Source organism: Bombina bombina, chromosome 1 (genome assembly GCF_027579735.1).
Source record: "Bombina bombina isolate aBomBom1 chromosome 1, aBomBom1.pri, whole genome shotgun sequence".
In the NCBI taxonomy this organism is placed as follows: Eukaryota; Metazoa; Chordata; class Amphibia; order Anura; family Bombinatoridae; genus Bombina; species Bombina bombina.
The window spans coordinates 838,302,337-838,325,483 of record NC_069499.1 but is presented as its reverse complement, the minus strand read 5'-3'; the positions used below and the strand labels follow the sequence as shown (position 1 = coordinate 838,325,483).

The following is a 23,147-nucleotide window of genomic DNA, read 5'->3' as shown; positions in this document are numbered from 1 at the left end:
TTTCCAATTGAAATAAAACATTTATTTTTATACAATGCAGTTTATAATTGTTGTTACATACAATGCATATAATAATGAACTTAAAGGGACACTCAGGTTTTATTAAATTTTCATGATTCAGATACAGCATGTAATTTTAAACAACTTTCCAATTTACTTCCATTAAAAAAAATGTGCACAGTCTTTTATATTTACACTTTTTGGAGTCACCAGCTCCTACTGAGCATGTGCAAGAACTCAGACTATACGTATATGCATTTGGTATTGGCTGATTGCTATCACATGGTACAGGGGGAGTGGAAATATACATAACTTTAAAACTTGTTAGAATAAAATCTACTACTCATTTTAAATTCAGAGTAAATGCTATGGTATTGTCTTGTTATCTTGCATTTGTTGATTATGCAAATCTGCTGTGTTTACTGGTCCTTTAATGTCCCTTTTAGGGCAAGAGAAGGATACTTTAAAGCTGTTTAAACTGTGTTTGAAACTAACAGGGAATTAATGATTATGCACAACTGTTTGGTTGCTGGTGGATAAGGACATATCTCTGGATAGGAAAATCACTCCATAAGCCATTATACTGCATTTTAGTGGTTTACACATAATTCCCTGTTACAAGGTGACCCTTTTTTCTCTTTATTTATTTTTTACATAATATGTAAATAGTATAGGGGTGAATCATCAAGCTCCGTATGAAGCTTGATGCAGCTGTTTCCACGTGAGCCTTTAGGCTCCCCGGAAACAGGAGTTAAGAAACAGCGTCTTAAGACTGCTGCTCCTTCATCCTCCGCCACCTCTGAGGCGGCGGACAGCAATCCGCCCAAATGCATGCGATCAGGTTGATTGACACCCCCTGCTAGCGGCCGATTGGCCGCAAATCTGTAGGGGGCCGCATTGCACAAGCAGTTCACCAGAACTGCTTGTGCAATGTTAAAGGCTGACAGCAAATGCTGTCTGCATTTAGCGATGCATGGCGGACATGATTCGCTATATAATCATGTCCGCCTGGGGTATGATAAATGTACCCCTATGTATGTTTACATACTTACACACATATTTCTGATTACTCTTTCTTTTGCAAGTGGATCAAATCTTGCTGTGTACAGAATGCTGCTTAATGAACATAGATAAGGATTGTTCCCTTTACTTTTGTATTATTTCACATAAAACTATTGTCATTGTAATAACTGAGGTGTTATAAGTTAAAAATAGTAAGTGAAGAGTAATATATGCATGCAATAGTTATAATTGTAACATTGTGTTAAACAAGCTGTTATACATTTGTGCCTAGAGGAATATAGCTGCACCACCACTGACGATGCCCATATAGGCCGAAACGTACAAAACAAATCCTATGTTCAGATTAGAATTACCTGTTATTTTGGGCTGGACTGTCCTTTTGGATGGGGTCAGCCTGATATACTACAGGAAAGTTCTCTTCTGGGAAAGAACAAATTAGGCAGAAAGAAGCTCCACCCTGGGTGGGTACCATCCCATGGGGTAGGCACCATCCATTCCCAGTTTAGCACTTCTCTTATGTATTTTATACAATTGGAAGCCTCTATTGAATGTGTCCTTGACTTTAAACTTAAATAAGTATGTCAAGGGTTAATATTTTAGACAGGGATTTTAAACCAATGGTGTGTTTTTTAGGGTATTTAAAGCAGGGCCACCAAGGTACCTTATGTATTTAAAATTCTTGAAGATGTTTTTCTCTTTTTAATTTTTTTGTCATAAAAATTCACATTTTTAAGCAGTTTGATGGTATATTATGATATCGGATATGGACAACTCATATATCTTTGAATTAGCGACATTATTCCACAAGCTAGAAAAAAAGTCATTATTCTGATGAACCTCTTTGTTTTTAATAAAGATAAACCTGTTATACAAATATCTTCTTTAAGAAACACAAAGAAAAAAATACTTATTGTAGTACCTGTTCAAACATCTGAGTGAAATGCATCCACAGTCTACTAAGTACTATTAAGCTGGCTAGTAATAGCATATACAGTATATCAATTGCTATTGAGTTATAAATGGAGTCAAGTGTGCTAAGCCCTTGGGTAGAATAATGATATATACATATGAACATTACTAATACAAGTTTTTGATTATGTAGTTTTAGAAATAATTATATTGCTGGACATTCAAAAGCATTTCAAAAACATCTCTCCTGCACCGACAGTGTTTATGTTTTCTTTTTAAGTTCATCCAACCTTTTTGATAGATCTTCAAAGTCTATATCTTCATATGGAGAAGGATCAACAGGTGGGAAATGGGTAGCTGGGCTAACTGGCACTGACGGAAGTTTTGGTAATGGCAGGTCATTGTAGTTTTCTTGGACATTTCTTTTTCCTGTAAATTAAAGGATATTTTCAGTTGTGAACAGTTATCATCAGAGGGGTCTCATTGGATGGATACAGTGATCAGTGCCAGACATAATGTCAATATAACAATATAAAAATAAGTATACACATTAATGTAAGCAAGTGTTATGTTGCCACTAATTACCAAAACACCAGGTCCACTATGCGTCGCACCGTGAAAATATAATATTGTTTTAGGCACTATTTTTTAAAAAGATTTAAAATAATTGACATAAATACTTCTAATAATTACTTTGCAGTTAAAGTGGGATGTTGGTGGTAAGAATGCTGGTTAAGACTGAACAAACACTGACCACAAGTGACCAAAGATTTATAGACAAATGAAGGGCACTTGTTATGTGTCATCATAGCGAGACAGATCAAGCTTTTAAAAGATAATCAAGATTAGTATCAAATGTCCTGTCTTTGATGTGTTATGTCCTCTGAACTTTGTACATTTCTGGATATGTTGATTCTGTTTATAAAAGCCCTGTCACTGTACCTTATTTTGTCTCAGCCCCACTTACAATCATGCTAGGCTGATTTTGTCATGTAGAAATGCTTAACAGGGACATAAACAAATTTCAATCTATGGTATCACTGCACCAGATAAATCAGCAGATCCCAAAAAAAGAGATACACAACTAAATCTCTGAAAATGTATACAAAATAATGTGTGGATGGGAGTGCAAACAGTGGCTAATGTGTGGTGACAGTGTAATATATAATGATAAATCAAAACAATCAATATATGAAGTATGAAAATATATTTAATCTAGTATATAGTTAAAACAAGAGCAAAGAACTAGTTTTTGGACCCACTTTGGATAGAGAAATTCTATTATTTTTGGGGACATAATGTTTATATTTTTGGGACATATATATATTTTTTTCTATTTATCACTTATTATTCTTTTGGACACGTTATCTTGGACATATATATATATATATATATATATATATATATATGATACACTAAATATACTTTTTCATACACCAGAATTGCACCTCATTACTGGGGTTATGTATTAAAGGGACAGTGAAGTCATAATTAGACATTCATGATTTAGACAGAGCATACAATTTTAAACAACTTTCCAATTTACTTCTATTATTTCATTTGCTTCCTTCTCTTGTTATCCTTTGCTGAAAGGTTTATCTAAGTAAGCTCAGGAGCAGCAAAGAACCTAGGTTCTAGCTGCTGATTGGTGGCTGCATATATATACCGATTGTCATTAGCTCACCCATGTATTCAATTAGAAACCAGTAGTGCATTGCTGCTCCTTCAACAAATGATACCTAGAGAATTAAGCAAATTTGATAATAGAAGTAAACTGGAAAGTTGTTAAAAATTGTATGTTCTAACTAAATCATGAAAGAACATTTTTGGGTTTCATGTCCCTTTAATTTACTGGGTTAACCTCCTCCTTTTTTATATATGCACATATACATATAGTATTAGTTTCTGTTGTTTTTTTCTGTCTATGTATACTAGATTAAATATAATATATTTTTATATTTTCATACTTCATATATTGGGGCATATGTATCAAGGTCTGGCGGACCTGATCCGACACTGCGGATCAGGTCCGCCAGACCTCGCTGAATTTGGCGAGCAATACGCTCGCCGTATTCAGCATTGCACCAGCAGCTCACAAGAGCTGCTGGTGCAATGCCGCCCCCTCAAATCGGCCGCCAGCAGGGGGGTGTCAATCAACCCGATCGTACTTGATCGGGTTGAATTCCGGCGATGCGTGTCTGCTTGCTCAGAGCAGGCGAACAGGTTATGGAGCAGCGGTCTTTGTTAACGCTGCTTCATAACTTGTGTTTCTTGCGAGCCTGCAGGCTCGCCAGAAACACGGGGCATCAAGCTCCATTTGGAGCTTGATAGATAGGCCCCATAGATTGTTTTGATTTATCATTATATATTACACCACACTTAAGCCACTAAATTCGCTCTCATCCAAACATAATTTTGCATAAATTTCATTCATGTAAAATAAATCAATTAAAAACTACATGGAATTTGGTCTACATGCAAATAAATGTTTGTTTTTTAAAAAAACAAAACAAAACTGTTCTATCAGCATATTTTGCAGTGTTTTTCCGTACCCCTTTAAAAGTCTCTTATTTTATCTCTTTGCTGATCTAAGCCAGGCACAGATATAAACCAGCTACAAGATTAATCCAACAAATATAGGGTAGACTATATGTTCATTATTTTCACAATCTACATGAAATATTAATTGGTAGATAATAAAGCTTAGTGGCTTTTAAGTATCCCATATCCCCTACCTTATAACCGCTATCCCAAAACAGAGAAGAGTGCCAAGTCACCCAAGAAATAGATTGTTTGGCACTGCATAGTATTTATTACAACTTTGTTATATGCTTTGATTAAAGATTGTAACAATACTGACAAGATTATGAGCACATAGACACTGTTTTTAGCATTAGTGGCAGGGAAAATATGCAGATTTTAAATGCTAAATCATTTTGCTTCTGACATATTAATTCTTCAAATAATCTAATAATAAAGTGTGATTACTTATCTACCTAAAGAGAATGGCATTCCAAATATGTATGATTGTCATTGACGTCACCTGTTTTTTTTCGCCGAAACTCGATCAGCATACTGAGTGCTAATTTATTTATTTATTATTTGATAGTGGCTGGTCTAGCGCTCAAAAAATTAACCAGGGATCAGATCTCTGGTTAATTTTCTAAATGTCCCCCAATTGCCCCCAAAATAAAGTGGCGTGTTTTGGTTTTACAAAAAAAAGTAAACTTCTTTATAACACCCCAAGTGTTGGGTGTTATATGGGGTCAAATTCTATGTTTCTATGTTAGAAAAAAACAGCACTGAAAAGTGCCTTTACATTGTGGACTATGGGGACTATGTTATTTCTGTAAATATATATGTATATGCTTATATATATATATATATATATATATATATATATATATACAGTATATGTATGTGTTAATATGTGTATATACCCATATTAACACATAAATATATATGTATATATTCATATAAATATATATATATATATTTGCTGCTCATCATGTGATTTACCCCCTTCGATGTGCTAGTTCTCATGCTGTGTCTCACGCCATGAGAACGAGGTTCCCATTGGAGCCTACGGAAGTGCGCTCTTGTGACATTGCACCTAACTTATAATACCAGCGCACATTTGCGCGCACTGGTATTACTCAGTTGAGTGCAAATACTGCTTTCGTGGAAGCAACATTTTGCACTCAACCTGTAATCTGGCCCTAAATCAGTAAATGCTAAGAGTGGCTGTCTCCCACCAGACAAAAGGGGTTATACCAATCCCTATCTTCATGTTTTTTTTTACTACGAGTTAGCAGCCAACTAATAGAAGTAATAATAGAAGTAACACTTATTCAAAAGACTGTAGTTTGTCGAGCGGACATCTGCTGTAGCGGATCATGTCCGCTCAACATCACTACATTAAATGCCGACAGCATTTCTGGTGAAATGGTTGTGCAATGCCGCCCCCTGCATATTCGTTGCCAATCTGCCACTAGCAGGGGGTGTCAATCATCCTAATCATACCTTAGAGGTGGCGGTTGAGTTAAGGAGCAGCGGTCTTACGAAGGCTCGCACAGAAACAGCTGCATCCGCAGCTTGTTAAATATACCCCTTTGTGTAATTTCCTTTTTAACCAGCAATATTTTCTACTTTATGTTTTGATTTATTAAGTTTTTAGTGAAAATTGAAATATATCTTGCAGCTTAACTGCTACAATAGAGAAGCTGAACCATTTTTTTTTTAAAAATAATTTTTATTTATTTGATAATGTTATTATGAGGGTAACTGTACTTTGTAATTTTTTTTTATTTTTTTTTAATTAAGGACATCCATGAAAAAAGAAAAGAACATACAGACACAAGATATATATATACATATAAATCAAATTACATGTGACATTCAAATTGAATAATATGAATGACATTGATGTCCTCATTTTTGTCCCTGTAGATATCAGTTCCAGACCTCTCTTGGGTCCATGAATGGAACATATAACAAAGTATAGGGCAGGCCAGGACTGAACGTCGGGCACACCGGGCAAATGCCTGGTAGGCCACGCAGTAGTTTAGTCCCGCCCACCGCATGTCTTCAACTGCATTTTTTTCCCTTCTTTTTTTTTGTGAATAATGAATTGTAATATTATGTTTATGATTATGTTACATAATCATAAACATAATCATTACTGAATAAATCCCCCAAAAATGTATGTATGTAACATATTATTATGAGGCAGGGTTATGGCCCATAAAATACCGTCCGGCGGCTGCACAGCAGCACAAGTGGCTAGTGATGTCTGTGACTGCAAGCCTTAGCCAGTGCTGACTCTTACTCTGAGTGGTGACAGCATGCAGCCGCACTACTGTAGTGTGGCTGGCTGGCTGGCCTCGCTTTGTGGCTTTTTTTTTTCTCTGAGAGCTTTGTGCATCACGTCACAGTGACACAGTCACTCACTTTGCTGCATTCCGCCATGTCCATGGGACTAGGTACGGCTCTCTCAGATCCTGCGGCTGCCAATCCAATGGAAGGCATGTGTGGAGTAGATCTGACTGGTGGGGGGGGCTAAAGGGTGGGCCGGGGGTGACAGTCACTCACGGCAGGCATGTGTGGAGAGGAAGACGGTGGATTGGACATCATCTGCAGGTGCTTAGCAGGCAGTCAGTGCTCACCCCCAGAGAGACTCTCTCTGCATTTCAAGAAGTCTGTGATCGATTCGACTTGTCAGGACAGTGAGTGCCTAATTGTTTAAAGAGTAGGGCCGCCTCACCCTCATCACATTCTTAACTTAAAATTAATTCTGACTAAATAATTTGTTAGGGCACACGGCACATAACACATTATATTTTGTCGCAAATATGATTCAATAATCCAGTTGTTTTCTGGCTGATCAGTGAGCTGAGGATACTGCTAAATTTATATATATATATATATATATATATATATATATATATATATGTGTGTGTGTGTGCGTGTGAGTTTAGATATATTTCTTCAGTATCCTCAGCTCACTGATCAGCCAGAAATGACTGGACTATTGAAATATATATACAGACACACACGTAAAAACAATTGCCTAGATTTAGAGTTCTGCATTAGCCGTCAAAAGCAGTGTTAAGGGGTCCTAACGCTGCTTTTTACCGCCCGCTGGTATTTAGAGTCAGGCAGGAAAGGGTCTAATGCTCACTTCCAAGCCGCGACTTTTCCATACAAACTCTCTCACCAACCTGGTAATAAGGTATGGGCAGACGCCTACGATCAGCCTGGAACTTTTGTCGCTGCATAGAACGATGAAGGCAATCCTGAATCTGCACCCACGTGGAACGGAGTTGCCGGAGATGCTCCTCCAAAGCCGGAATACCCTGAGACATGAATGAATCAGGCAACAAGGATTGTTGAAACCCATAATTCGCCATGAACGGGGATTGAGGGTGATATGCCGAGGAGAAGGAAAGCTGGATCCCCATTTGAGCACAAAAGGAACGCCAAAATCTGGAGACAAACTGGCTACCCCAGTCTGACACTATCTCCTTGGGTAACCCATGTAAATGGAAGACCACCCGGGCAAAAATTGAAGCAAGCTTCATCAAGGGAATGCAATGTGACATTTTAGAAAAATGATCAACCACCATAAGGATAACAGTATTGCCATTGGAAACAGAGAGCTCGACAATGAAGTCCATGGAAAGATGTGTCCAAGGACGCTCACCATTAGCAATAGGTTGAAGAAGACCCACAGGAAGACGTTGAGGAGTCTTATTCTGTGCACAAGCTGAGCAGGAGGCAACATACACAGCAACATCAGAACGAAGACCTGGCCACGAGTGACAGACCAAATCATTTGGTTCTTGCCTGGGTGACCTGCGGCTTTAGGATAGTGGTAAGTGTGCAAAGGTTTAGTTTGAAGATTCTCAGGAACAAAACACTTACCACTAGGTTTCTCAGGAGGTGCATTGGTTTGTGCAGCCAGGATCTCCTCCCCAAGGGAGAAGTCAAATTAGTACGTATGGTAGCCAAAATATGGTCAGGAGGTATAACAGGAGTAGGTACAGACTCCTCTTTGGACAGAAGCGAAAATTGTTGAGAGAGGGCATCAGCCCTAACATTCTTACTACCAGGCAGGTAGGAGACCACATAATTAAACTGAGACAAAAATAGCGCCCATCTGGCCTGTCGGAGTGTCAAACGTTTTGCTTCAGATAGATAAGTTAAATTCTTGTGGTCAGTAAGAATGAACACTGGCACGCTAGTACCCTCAAGAAGATGCCTCCATTCCTTAAGTGCCAAAATTATGGCCAGTAATTGCTTGTCGCCAATTTCATAATTGCACTCTGCTGGAGACTATTTCTTAGAGAAGAAACCACACGGATGCAAGGAACCATCAGGTGTAGGACAAGAGGGCACCTACTCCAGTCTCAGATGCATCGACCTCAAGAACGAAAGGCAGGACAGGGTTAGGATGAGCCAGAACTGGAGCGGCAGCAAAGGCAGTCTTAAGACTATCAAAAGCCTTAATGGCAGTAGGTGACCAATGGAGTGGATCTTTCTCTTTACGGGTCATGTCTGTGATAGGTTTGACCAAGGAAGAATTTTTTTTAATAAACTTTCTATAGTAATTGGCGAACCCCAAAAAACATTGAATGGACCGAAGACCAACTGGGCGAGGCCACTGCAGAACTTCAGATAACTTGTCAGGATCCATGGAGAACCCTGCAACGGAGATAACATAACCTAGGAAGGTTACTTGAGTCTGATGGAACTCACATTTCTCGAGTTTACAAAACAGGCCGTTCTCACGTAGTCTCTGAAGAACCCATGTAACATCAGAACGATGAGCCTCAAGTGTGGGTGAGTGTATGAGGATGTCGTCTAAGTACACCAAAACACACTGTTGCAACATATCTCGTAGGACATCATTAATAATTTCCTGAAAAACAGCAGGAGCATTACATAGGCCATAGGGCATAACAAGATACTCATAATGCCCGCTCCTGGTATTAAATGCTGTTTTCCATTCGTGGCCCTCCTTAATCCTAACGAGATTGTACACTCCTTTCAAATCAAGTTTAGTAAAGACCGTAGCTCCCTTGAGGCGGTCAAAGAGTTCCGTAATAAGCGGAATAGGGTAAGCATTCTTAATGGTAAGACGATTAAGACCCCTATAAACGATACATGGTCTTAACTCACCACCCTTTTTCTTCACAAAGAAGAAGCCAGCCCCTGCAGGAGAGCAGGATTTGTGGATGATCCCCCACGACAGGGCATCGGCAACATACTCCTCCATAGCACAATTCTCCGCAACAGACAGAGGGTACACCCGGCCCCGAGGAGGAATGGCTCAGGGTTGCAGGTCTATGGCACAATCGTAAGACCGGTGAGGAGGCAACGTACCGGCACGCACCTTGTCAAAAACGTCTAGGAACTCTCTGTACTCCTCTGGCAATTGAGAAACTGAAGAAGTGCACAAGACTTTAACTGGTTTCCGAAGACAAGTGGAAATACATTGCGGGGACCACAACAAAATTTCAGACCTGCAACAGTCGAGACTGGGATTGTGCTTTTGGAGCGAGGGATAACCCAGAACAACCGGAAAATGTGGAGAGTTTATCACCTGGAACTGGAGGGTTTCAAAATGGAGAGCCCCAACAGCCATGGACAATGGAGCAGTTTCGTGAGTAATGAGTGTGGGCTGAAGGGGCCTGCCATCAATGACCTCAATAGCAAGCGGAATGGACCGAGGCAAAACAGGAATAGAGTGCTTTGATACAAAAGCACTGTCAATGAAATAACCCGCAGCACAGGAGTCAACAAGAGCCTGGGTGACTATGGAGGACTCCACCCAGGAAAGGACAACCGTGACCAAAGTTTTCTCCTTAAAGGGCCATTATACACTCAATTTTTCTTTGCATAAATGTTTTGTAGAAGATCAATTTATATAGCCCATGAAGTTTGTTTTTTTTAAAAAATGTATAGTTTTGCTTATTTTTAAATAAAATTGCTCTGATTTTCAGACTCAAAGTTTTATGTGAATACCGTCAGCTACCTTCTCCAGCTTGCTCCTGTTTGTGTAAAGGGTCTTTTCATATGCAAAAGAAGGGGGAGGGGTGGTGTCTTATTTCCCATTTGCAGTGGGCTTTCCAGCTATCTTTTCAACAGAGGTAAACTGAGAGCTTCTAAGTAAGTTTTTAAACAGTTTTATACTGGATTTTTATATCAGTATCTGTGCATCTTATTCTTTATAGTAGTGTCTATTACATGCAGTTATATGAAAATGAGTGTATACTGTCCCTTTAAGCGGTTCCGGGGACGAGGATAAACCCCCCAAGGTCTGCCCTCGACAGGACCTTAGGTGTGAGCGTTTCCCGGCCGTGTAGGACAAGACTTCAAAAGGTGGCCCTGTAACCCACAATAGAGGCAGAGCCACTCCCTCCTCCTAAAGGCCCTCTCCGCCGCGGAGAGGCACGTGAATCCCAGCTGCATCAGCTCAGCAGTACCTGGTGACTTGGGACCAGGAGGCATGGGAGGAGAGGGAGGCATGGGTGGGAATGAACACGTAGGAGACAACAGGAGGCTTCCACAAGCACTCCTTGAAAGAGGGCCTCTCTCTGAGTCTGATGTCAATTAGGATCAAAAAAGACACCAATGCCTCGAGATCCTCTGGTAAATATCTGGAAGCAACTTCATCTTTAATTGCATCAGAGAGCCCATGAAAGAAGGCAGCAACAAGGGCTTCATTGTTCCAACCTACCTCTGCGGCAATCGTACAGAACTCAATAGCATACTGAGCAACAGATCTTGTACCTTGCTTAATGGACATGAGTCATTTAGCAGCAGAGGAGGAGCGAGCCGGAACATCAAATACCCTTCGGAGGGTACAAATTCAGGGTAATTTGAAATCACAGGTTTATTAGTCTCCCACAAGGGATTAGCCCAGCCAAGAGCTGTGTCAGAGAGTAACGAGATGAGAAATCCCACCTTAGCTCTGTCAGAGGGAAACGCCTGAGGTAACATCTCAGTAAGTAAATGCCCACCTGGTTCAAAAACCCTCTGCACTGAATAGGATCGCCTCCATATCGCTGAGGTAGAGGTGCAGAATCGGGCATGCTCCTGGTAGGCATAGGTGCAGCAGCGGAAACAGGAGCAGCCATAACTTGCGGGACACTTTGGTTCAAATGTGCAGTGCGAGTCAGCAGGGTTTGCAGGGCTAGTGCAAATTGATCCAAGCGGTGATCCTGTTCACCTATTTTATATACACAAATAAATCTTAAAAAGTAAATTGTCATACATTTTATCATATGCAGTTGGTAAAAAAAGAAATTGGAAACACATTAAAGGAAAACATTTTTTTTTACAGTATACTGTCCCTTTAAGCTATTGCTGCATTGGATGATCATTAACCTCTTCTCTAATGTTTATTTTGTTGAATTATACCAACCAATTGACAAAATACAGTGATATTAGGGTGATGGATGTTTTTGTCACTTAAACAAGTATTATAATTTCCATAGCGGGGGGGGGGGGGGGGGCTCTTTGCCCTAAAATGCCCAGGCCTCTTTTTGGTCCCAGTCCGGCCCTGGTATAGGGAACAACCTTGGGGATTCAAAATGCATTTAGGGATTATTATGAAAAGCTATACCAAAGTGAAACCAAACCACTCCAACAGATATCTTTCTGCAAACTTTGACCGTTCCAAAGGTGTCAGAAGAACAACTACTCACACTAAACGCCCCAATCACCCAACAAGAGATACTCAAGACAATCATTGATTTACCGCTAGAGAAAGCACCGGGTCCAGATGGACTCCCCAGAGAATTCTATAAAATACTTAAACAGGAAATTGTGAGCACACTAACGCACCTATTTAATGGTATCATGGAGGGAAGAGTCCCCCTCTCTAGTATTTTTACAGAACCCCATATATGCCTCCTACTTAAACCAAATAGAGACCCATTGCAGACAACATCATATTGGCCCATATCACTAATGAACTCCGACTACAAAATCTTCACTAAAATACTTGCATATAGGATTGCCACCACACTACCATCCATAATCCATGAAGATCAGACAGGGTTTGTCAATGATAGGTAATCGGTCACAAATATTCGCACATTACAACACCTTTTGACTAACTTCTGGGACAGCCCATGAGGCAGAGGGAGGGGAGAGAGGATGGAAGCATGTGCTCTATTGGTAGGTCTTTGATAGGGTCCAGTGGGGCCACCTCTTCCATGTTATGGGGGAGTTTGATATCATGGGATCCTTCACCCAGGCAATCAAAACCATCTACTCAAATCCACAAGCCAAAATAATAATTAATGGAGAACCTTCTCCCACTTTTTACCTACATAGGGGAACAAAACAGGGATGCCCCCTGTCCCCACTTCTTTTCAACCTAGCCCTAGAACCTTTAGCCATCAAAATCTGTGAGGAAACAGAAGGTCTGCGAATTGGTGATACAACATTGCATCTCTTTTCGCAGACGATAGAATCTGGATATAAAATTAACACCAATAAGTCAGAACTAGTATGGCTACACCCGCAAACACACCCACCCACCCACCCAAGCATATTACATTAAAATAGTTACAGGTAACTTTAAATACTTGGGCATTAAACTAGTGCTGGACCCTAGTAGATGGTACAAAGACAACTATATCCCATTGAAGAAAGATCTACATGATCACATTCAACACTGGGCAAAACTCCCCCTCCCAATCTCAGGCAGAGTGGGCCTAGTCAAGATGACCCTGTTCTTGAAGCTCCTATATCCTATATCTCTATCAAATGATTCCAGAAATCATACACAAAACAGACCTCAAATACTTAAACTCTATTATATTTTCCTTCATTTGGACAAACAAAAAACACAAAATTACTAAACAAAAAATGATGAGCTCCACAGACTCCGGGGGATTAGCGGTCCCCAACCTAGAGTACTATAACTGGGCAGCACAGGCAAAATACGCCCTAGATTGGCTCACAGAAAAGGGACCACTTCACCAACCCAGCATTAGAAAAATATGCAGTAAAACCATGGCCTTTGGCCATGCTACCACACTTTAGCGCCTCAGCTATAGACAAACACTTAAAAAAATACCCATTAATTGCTAATCCACTACATGCCTGGAGAAAAATCTGCTCTAAGATAGGAGTGGACAATTCAATAACCAAATACCTCCCCTTGCAGGGTAACCCCAACTTTTTGCCGGGCCTAACTACAGCGACTTTTAGGAGGTGAAGAGACCTGGGGATTCACACACTAGCCCAGGTACTGAATGAAAAGGAGAGAAAAAAATCTCTCCTTTGCAACACTAAAGCCAAATTCGGAATACCCACTACCAGTCACTTTGTTTACCTTCAAATGAGACACTATGTATCAAACATATTAAAGACACAACAACTCCCCCCGACAAACAACCCCATTTACAGGCTGATCAATCTAGCTACACAGGGCGGGACCTCTATATCCCCCATCTATAAAGCTCTTTTGACCCCCAATGAATGACCAAACATTACAGCATATCAGTAATCAATGGACTAAGATTCTAGAAAGGGAAGTAACAGCCAATAAAGTACAGCAAAGTATTTTGAAAGGGAAACAGGCAACACTGTCATTGGACATTAAAGAATCACACACAAAATGATTGCAAAAGGCATATATCTCACCAAATGAATACCAAAATTGTCGACCCTAAGGCAACTGGCAAATGCCGAAATGCTCATTGCAGGGAGCGGGTATACTACACATGTCATGGGAATGTCCCAGATTAAGGACATTCTGCTACAAGGGAGAAGTTGGCATTGTGTAAGGTTTGTGAGCAGAAATAATGGCAGTGTATCATCAGAATACCATAATGCATAAGCGTAATATCAAGTGTCCCCCGAGGATCCCCCACTAAACCCCCGAAAAAACACCCGGGCATGAAAATCTGTTGCCTGCACTAAGAGCCTCAGGGGTATTAAAACAGCGAAAACTAAATGTACCAATTAGTGTGGTAGTAAAAACATGTGGTATTGCTAAAGTTATACATTAACTAAAGACACATAAATCTTATTCAAATGGATCATCAAAAGTACACACATTAAACTATTATAAACACTATTAACAAAATAAAATGTCAACTGTTCTTGTGTAGACATTGCCAACCTTGCGAAAAGTTTTTACCACTCAGTCTCACACAGAACTGGACTTAGAAATTGTTACACTAAAGTCCTATTATGATCATAGATCTTAGGGTAATGCTATGGATTCAAAACAGAGAGGGAAACCATAGGTTAAGTAAGTTATTTAGGCTGAAAGGTTTATATAATTCACTTACTAAAGCAGGTTAAAGCTGGTACACAAAAGGTTAATAAGCCAAAGCAGTATGAGCAGCTGGTAATGAACAGGTTAATTAGCCAGAAGCAGCAGGAACATATTATAGGAGAATTCCCTGTAGCAATAAATATGTCAAGTGTGGAGTGCCAGCATAGAGTTGGTAGCAAGTTTGAGTTCAGTAAGCAGTTCATGCAATTAGTAATGTCCTTAAGCTGAAACACAAGCTATTAATCCCACAATGTAACAATTCAATTATTACCTGGTAGTCCTGGGTGTTGTGTAACATAGGGGTGCTTAGAGGATAACCTTCAGTCACAGGTTTACTCACAGTTATGTGCTGGAAGGTCAGCGTGAGCAGTAGTTAACTCACTGAAGATTAAAGCAGCTTCTGAATCCAATGGCAGTGCCGTGTGCAGGCAGATGATGTCACCACCCAGAGACAGAGAGCTTTAGCGTGTAGAGAAACCACAGTGATTCCTGATATGACAGGCAGACAAGATTAACTGCTCAACAACAGTGGAAAGTTTAAGAGGTTAAGTCTCTGGAGATAAGAGAGCAAATCCATCCCAGAACAACAGCTAAAGGTTTGAGGCTTGAGAGTTTCCTAGAGAGAGACGCAACCACCATTAATCAAACAAACAAATTACCAATCAATGAGTGTCGGGAGGAGGGGCGTTATGTACCAGGTAAAAGAAGTAGGTTTGTAGATTTAAAGGGCCAGAATTACATGGTAGGACTCCTCCTTCAAGGAGCCGCTCAGCGGATTAAGGTTTAGGCATGTCCGGATGCATCCGGTGGTAAAGAGAAACAAGACGGGGAGCTGATAAATTAGAGGCTGGTTCCCAAGAATCCTCATCATGCCCAAAACCTTTCCAATGGACCAGGTACTGCAAAACATTTTGGTGGTAACGAGAATCAAGAATGGAACCGACTTCGTACTCAACATCTTCTTGAATGGGTATAATCACGTCAGGTGCTGTGGTTTTGAGAGGAATATATGGTTTTAGTAAAGAGACATGAAAAGTTGGATGAATATGGTATGAGTCGGGCAAGCTGAGAGTAACTGAGTTTGGGTTTATCACTTTGATGATCTCATAGGGTCTGATAAATAACCCACCTAGCTTCTTACTGGGTATGTGTAACTTCAGGTGTTTGGTAGAAAGCCAGACCTTGCCTCCTACTCGGTATTCAGGAGCTGGCCGTCTTCTGAGGTCATAATAATGTTTCTGTTTGTCTTGGGCTAGCTGTAGAATATATTGGAGCACTCTGAATCTCGAAGCTATGTTATTAATAGTTTAGTTGACCAACGGTGAACAAGTTTCAGAGTGTGGAAAGAGATGGAAACTCGGATGAAAACTGTAGTTTGCGTAGAACGGGCAAACTCAAGTTGATGAATTTACTGAGTTGTTGTAAGCAAACTCAGCAGTTGGAAGTAGGGAAGCCCAGTTATCCAGTTATAATGTGCAGTGGCACTTGAGATATTGCTCCAAGCATTAGTTTGTTCGCTCTGTTTTCCCATTCGTCTGGGGATGAAATGCTGTACTGAGCCTCCTCTCTATTTGGAGTGTTTGGCACAACTGTGTCCAAAACTTTGAGATGAATTGAGCACCTCAATCCGAGGTGATGGAATTGGGAAGACCATGTGATTGACAACAATGTTGGCAGTTTCTGAGGATGTTGGTAGTGAATGACGGGAAACAAAATGTGCCATTTTAGTTAACAAATTCACTTCTACCATTATGGTATTATAGTTGGAGGAAGCTGGGAGCTCTACAATAAAATCTATGGCAATGTCCTTCCAAGGCCTATCTGAGATGAATAGGGACATGAGCATGCCATAGGGGTGATTTTTTTGTGATTTACAATTGGTACAGATAGGACATGACTTAATATAGTCCTTTACAACCTCTGACATGTTTAGCCACTAGTAGTCCCTCTTCAAGAGGTGCATCATTTTGTGAAAACCTGGATGACCAGCAATAGGAGAGTCATGTACTGCGTGAAGGATGTCAGATTGTAGAGTAGTGGGTACGTAAATTTGGTTGTTTTAATAATATAACCTGATCACTTCTGATGTTTTACTAGAGGAAGCTGTTGATCAATGAGTTGAATAGTGAGACCATATCTATGGTTAAACCAATAATATGTTCATGAGGTATTATGGAGGAAGGCAAACTATTGTAATGCAGTCTGGATAGTTTTCTGGAGAGAGCATCCACTTTTTCCATTCTTTATTCCAGGTCTGTATGTGATATGTAAATTAAACCTGGAAAAAAATAGATTCCACCTAACTTGGCGTGATGTTAATGTTTTGTTAGTTTTAAGGTACTCAAGGTTTCTATGGTCAGTTTAGATTAAAACATGTAGGGTGGTACCCTCCAACAGGTGTCGCCAGTGTTCTAGGGATGCTTTTATAGCTAACAATTCCTTCTCACCGACACAGTAATTTACTTCTGAGGAATTCATTACCATAGAGTAGTAGGCAATGGGGTAGTTTCAGAGACTTCCTTTGTGAAAGTACTGCAACGATAGCGAAATTGGAAGCACCCACTTCCAAAATGTACTGTAATTTGGCATCTGGAAATTGAAGTATAGGTACTGAAGTGAATTTATTTTTGAGTGCGTTGAACGATTGGTCAGCTTGGGGTGTCCAATGGAATTTCATGTTGTTATCAGTAAGAGCTGTTAGGGGTTTAGATGTGGTAGAGAAATCCCTGATAAACTTCCTGTAAAAGTTGACAAACCCTTAGAAGTAGGGATGGGCCCGGAGGTGATAGCTTCAACCTTTTGATTCTCCATCTCTATGCCAGAAGGGGAGATGCGATAGCCAAGAAAAGTAATGGTATCAGTGTTAAAGATGCATTTCTCTAATTTGGCATAGAGATGGTGACTACGTAATCTGGACAGAACTGTTGTTTAATGTGGTTATGTAAACTGTCAATATCATCTAGGTAGATGACCATACATATATCAACTAGATCACGAAAAATATAATTTATCAGACACTGAAAAGTAGCGGTGGCATAGCAAAGGCCAAATGGCATCACAGTGTACTCAAATAGGCCATACCTTGCTTTAAATGCTGTGAGCCATTCATCTCCTGGTCTGATTCTGATAAGATTATAGGCACCATGGAGGTCTAGTTTGGAGAACACTGTGGCACCTTTTAAACGTTCTTTCAATTCTGTTATGAGGGGTAAGGGGTACCTTTTTTTCTTAGTATGTTTATTTAGTTCCCTGTAGTCAATGATGGGTCTAAGGGTGTTATCTTTATTCCTGATGAAAAACATGCCAGCTCCAGTTGGAAGGTCTAATAAAATATTTCTTAAAAAAATTCCTCCAGGTATTCTTTTAAGTACTGTAACTCTGGTTGGGAAAGTGGGTAAATGTGCCTGTAAGGGGTGGTAAAACCAGGTAGCAGATCTATGGGGCAGTCATAGGACCTGTGTGGAGGTAATGTGTTGGCCTCTATCTTATCAAAAACATCTTTGTAGTCAGAGTAACAACTGGGTATCTGTTTGTCAGTAGTAACTAGGATAGTTTTAGTAGGGAAACAGGATTTAGAACAAAACTCAGATTGAAAGGATATCACAGAATCCCCCTAGGAGATAGAAGGGTTGTGTTTTTGCAACCAATTTATACCCAAGATGACTGGGAAAAAACGGAAAGGAATTACATCAAATGTTATCAGGAGAGGAACTGTTTGGTGAGTTATGGGACCTGAGGAAATAAATGACCTGTCTATGACACGGATAGCTAGTGAATGTTTTTTTTTTATTAGTGGTATATTGTTATTATGTGCAAATAATTTATCAATGAAATTCCCACATGCTCTAGAATCGATTATGGCCTTAGTTGTTCTTCCTTGAAGATCCCACTGCATAGAGATAGAGATATTACAATGAGATGCAATCTTAGACTGCATGGAACAACAATCTACAGGTAGTAACATTTTACCCTTCTGTTGTCTGAGGAGATTAGGGCACTCTTTAACAACGTGGTCTTTGGAGGCGCAGTACAGGCATAGGTTGTTATTCATGCGTCTGGCCTTTTCCTTGGGTCTAAGTGGTCATTTAACAAAGGGGATATCCATTGGTTCATCAATGGTTTTTGAAGCAGAAGTGGTACTAGGCGTGAAAGTAGGCTTCTTGGATTAATCAGCAGCACCCTTCTCAAGATGTCTTTCCCTAACGCGGCAGTTAATAGAGATAGAGGTAGACATTAAGGCATCTAGGGTAGTGGGTAATCTGTTCTTGCCAACTCATCTTTAACTGCATCTGAGAGGCCTAGACGGAACTGGTTTTTGAGTGCCGGATCATTCCAAAGAGTGTTGGGTGCCCACCTCTTGAACTCAGTTATATAATCCTCTACAGGACGTTTGTTTTGTTTAGGAGTTCTTATAGCCACCTCTGCGGTGCTTTGTTTGTTATTGTCTTCATAGAGTAAAGACATTTGCCTAAAAAAAGAGTCTAATGAGTTTAATATGGGGTCATTAGCCTCAAAGTAGGCATTCACCCAAGTTCTAGCTTCTACTTTTAAATATGAAATGACTGTGAGAACTTTGCGTTTATTAGGATAGGTTCTAGGTTTCAATGAGAACCATGTTACATAAATTCTTGAATTTCCTAAAAGGGTTCTATCCCTAGTAAATTGTGTGGGCAGACCTGCGGTTCAGGGGTTAATTCTGAGGTTGAGGACCTTAAGGGAATATTCTGATTCACATAAGCTCTGAGTTATTGGTTTCCCAACTGTATATCCCTTAGTCCTTGTATCAGAACATCCATATTTTGTGAAAATGTAGTGACATGGTTTTTTAACTCCATATGACTTTTTTTTTTTAGACTTGGTAATATGTCAAGGAACTGTAATTCTGGTTGTTACCACTCAGTCTCACACAGAACTGGACTTAGTAGTTGTTACACTAAATCCCTTTTATGATCATAGATCTGAGGGTAACACTATGGATTCAAAACAGAGAGGGAAACCATAGGTTAAGTAAGTTATTTAGGCTTAAAAGGTTTATTACACAATTTATTATCTATCTCCTGAGCTGTCCATGTGGGAAATTCTATGTGAGAAAGACCACAGATGACGCCAGGACAAGGCATGCGAACCACTGCTCATCCATACGATCAGCAATTTAAACAGGAACATCAGAACAACCAGTGGTACGTCACTTTGCTGAAGTCGGCCATACGGTCAAAGATCTGAGGTTCATAATAATGGACCATGTTCCACAGCTAAAAAGAGGAGGAAACAGAGCCAAAATCCTTCTACAGAAAGAATCACGGTGGATCTATGAACTTGGAACACTATCTCCTAGGAGGCTTAACACACATATGGGCTGGCAATCCTATTTATGAGACTAACATTCAAGAACAACCATTGCAGTCTAGCTCCTTCTGCCATGAGAGTCCATGATCCATCTTGCTATAGTTGTATATTGACCCTTATTCAATGCTTTGCTTATATTATGCTTATATTATGATATGATCTTATTCATATGTTTAATTTGTCTTCGCCAGAAGAAAAATACTCAGTGATGTTCTAGTTCCTTCTGTTTTGGGAGTCCATGATCCACCTAGTTTTAGATATATATTGAGTCTTATTTAAAGTTTTTATGTCAATTATATGATCTTTTCCATATGCTCATTATGTCTCTACCATATGAGTGAAATCTTTAACTTGTTGTAAAACATTTTCGGCTAGATTTATAGTTTTGCGGCCAAAGGGGTGCGTTAGCTATGCATGTTTTTTTCCCCCGCACCTTTTAAATAATGCTGGTATATAGAGTTCTCTGAAGGGCTGCGTTAGGCTCCAAAAAGGGAGCGTAGAGGCATATTTACCGCCACTTCAACTCTCAATAGCAGCGTTGCTTACGGTAGCGGCTAGCTGGAAAAATGTGCTCGTGCACGATTCCCCCATAGGAAACAATGGGGCAGTTTGGGATGAAAAAAACCTAACACCTGCAAAAAAGCAGCGTTAAGCTCCCAACACAGCCCCATTGTTTCCTATGGGGAAACACTTTCTAAGTCTGCACCTAACACCCTAACATGTACCCCGAGTCTAAACACCCCTAATCTTACACTTATTAACCTCTAATCTGCCGCCCCCACTATCGCTAACCCCTGCATTTTATTATTAACCCCTAATCTGCCGCTCCGGACACCGCTGCAACCTACATTATACCTATGTACCACTAATCTGCTGCCCACAACACCGCCGACCCCTATAGTATATTTATTAACCCCTAATCTGCCCCCCCAACGTCGCCGCTACCTTACATACACTTATTAACCCCTAATCTGCCGACCGGACCTCGCCGCTACTATACTAAATGTATTAACCCCTAAACCGCCGCACTCCGGCCTCGCAAACCCTATAATAAATAGTATTAACCCCTAATCTGCCCTCCCTAACATCGCCGACACCTAACTTCAAGTATTAACCCCTAATCTGCCAACTGGACCTCGCCGCTACTCTAATAAATGTATTAACCCCAAAACCAACTCACTCCCGCCTCCTCGTTGGATGGATGGAGATAGAAGATGCCGCTTGGAGTGAAGACGACTCAAGGTAGGGAGATCTTCAGGGGGGTAGTGTTAGGTTTATTTAAGGGGGGTTTGGGTTAGAGTAGGGGTATGTGGGTGGTGGGTTGTAATGTTGGGGGGTGGTATTGTGTTTTTTTTACAGGCAAAAGAGCTGATTTCTTTGGGGCATGCCCCGCAAAAAGCCCTTTTAAGGGCTGGTAAGGTAATAGAGCTGTTAACTATTTTAATTTAGATTAGGGTAGGGAATTTTTTTATTTTGGGGGGCTTTGTTATTTTATTAGGGGGCTTAGAGTAGGTGTAATTAGCTTAAAATTCTTGTAATGTTTTTTTTTTTGTAATTTAGTGTTTGTTTTTTTTGTAATTTAGTTTAGTTTATTGAATTGTAGGTACTTGTAGTTAATTGATTTATTGATAGTGTAGTGTTAGGTTTAATTGTAACTTAGGTTAGGATTTATTTTACAGGTAATTTTGTAATTATTTTAACTAGGTAGCTATTAAATAGTTAATAACTATTTAATAGCTATTGTACCTAGTTGAAATAAATACAAAGTTGCCTGTAAAATAAATATAAATCCTAAAATAGCTACAATATAATTATTTGTTATATTGTAGCTATATTAGGGTTTATTTTACAGGTATTTAGCTTTAAATAGGAAGACTTTAGTTAATAAGATTTAATTTATTTAATTAGATTAAAATTATATTTAATTTAGGGCGGTGTTAGGGTTAGGGTTAGACTTAGCTTTAGGGGTTAATACATTTATTAGCGTAGCGGCGAGGTCCGGTCGGCAGATTAGGGGTTAATACTTGAAGTTAGGTGTCGGCGATGTTAGGGAGGGCAGATTAGGGATTAATACTATTTATTATAGGGTTTGCAAGGCGGGAGTGAGGCGGTTTAGGGGTTAATACATTTATTAGAGTAGCGGCGAGGTCCGGTCGGCAGATTAGGGGTTAATAAGTGTAGGTAAGGTAGCAGCGACGTTGGGGGGGCAGATTAGGGGTTAATAAATATTATGTAGGTGTTGGCAATGTTAGGGGCAGCAGATTAGGGGTAATGTAGGTGGCGGCGGTGTGCGTTCGGCAGATTAGGGGTTAAAAAAATGTATTATAGTGGCGGCGATGTGGGGGGACCTCAGTTTAGGGGTACATAGGTAGTTTATGGGTGTTAGTGTACTTTAGAGCACAGTAGTTAAGAGCTTTATAAACCGGCATTAGCCCAGAAAGCTCTTAATTACTGACTTTTTTCTGCGGATGAAGTCTTGTCGATAGAGGGTCTACCGCTCACTTCAGCCAAGACTCTAAATACCGGCGTTAGGAAGATCCCATTGAAAAGATAGGATACGCAAATGGCGTAAGGGTATCTGCGGTAAGGAAAAGTTGCGGCTTGGAAGTGAGCGTTATACCCTTTCCTGACTGAATCTAAATACCAGCGGGCGGTAAAAAGCAGCGTTAGGACCCCTTAACGCTGCTTTTGACGGCTAACGCAGAACTCTAAATCTAGGCGTTTGTATTTTAGATTTTTGAGCACTGAAGTGACACTTTTTTTAATCTTTTTTTCCATTTTCTAAATCAACATATTTTTTACATCATGCACCCTGCACACTGTAGACATTTTACATTTCACATACACTATGTGGTTTGTCTGCCTCATGAGCGTTTCCCTTTGACAGGCTGGATCCATGATCCTATTGGATGTAGGATTAGCACGTGCTGTGGTTTATAAGTATATACCATGTTCACTCTTTAGAGTAGCTACCAATATCACTCTCTACAGCTGCATCTTTTCAGAGTAACCTTCTATAAGGTTTTTAGTATAATAATTTGTTAAGAATTTTCTAATAATGGGTTTC

The 23,147-nt window shown here is 40.0% G+C and overlaps 1 protein-coding gene across 6 annotated transcripts in view; it reads right to left on the bottom strand.

The window, feature by feature from the left end:
* Positions 1–23,147, bottom strand: part of LOC128646040 (IST1 homolog) — a 247,831-nt gene continuing 224,684 nt past the window's right edge. For all 6 annotated transcript variants that reach the window (XM_053699451.1, XM_053699455.1, XM_053699453.1 and 3 more), the window contains one exon: positions 1–2,361. In XM_053699451.1, the coding sequence (XP_053555426.1) occupies positions 2,195–2,361 (167 nt within the window). In that variant the 3' untranslated portion in view covers positions 1–2,194. The remainder of the gene's footprint in view (positions 2,362–23,147) is intronic.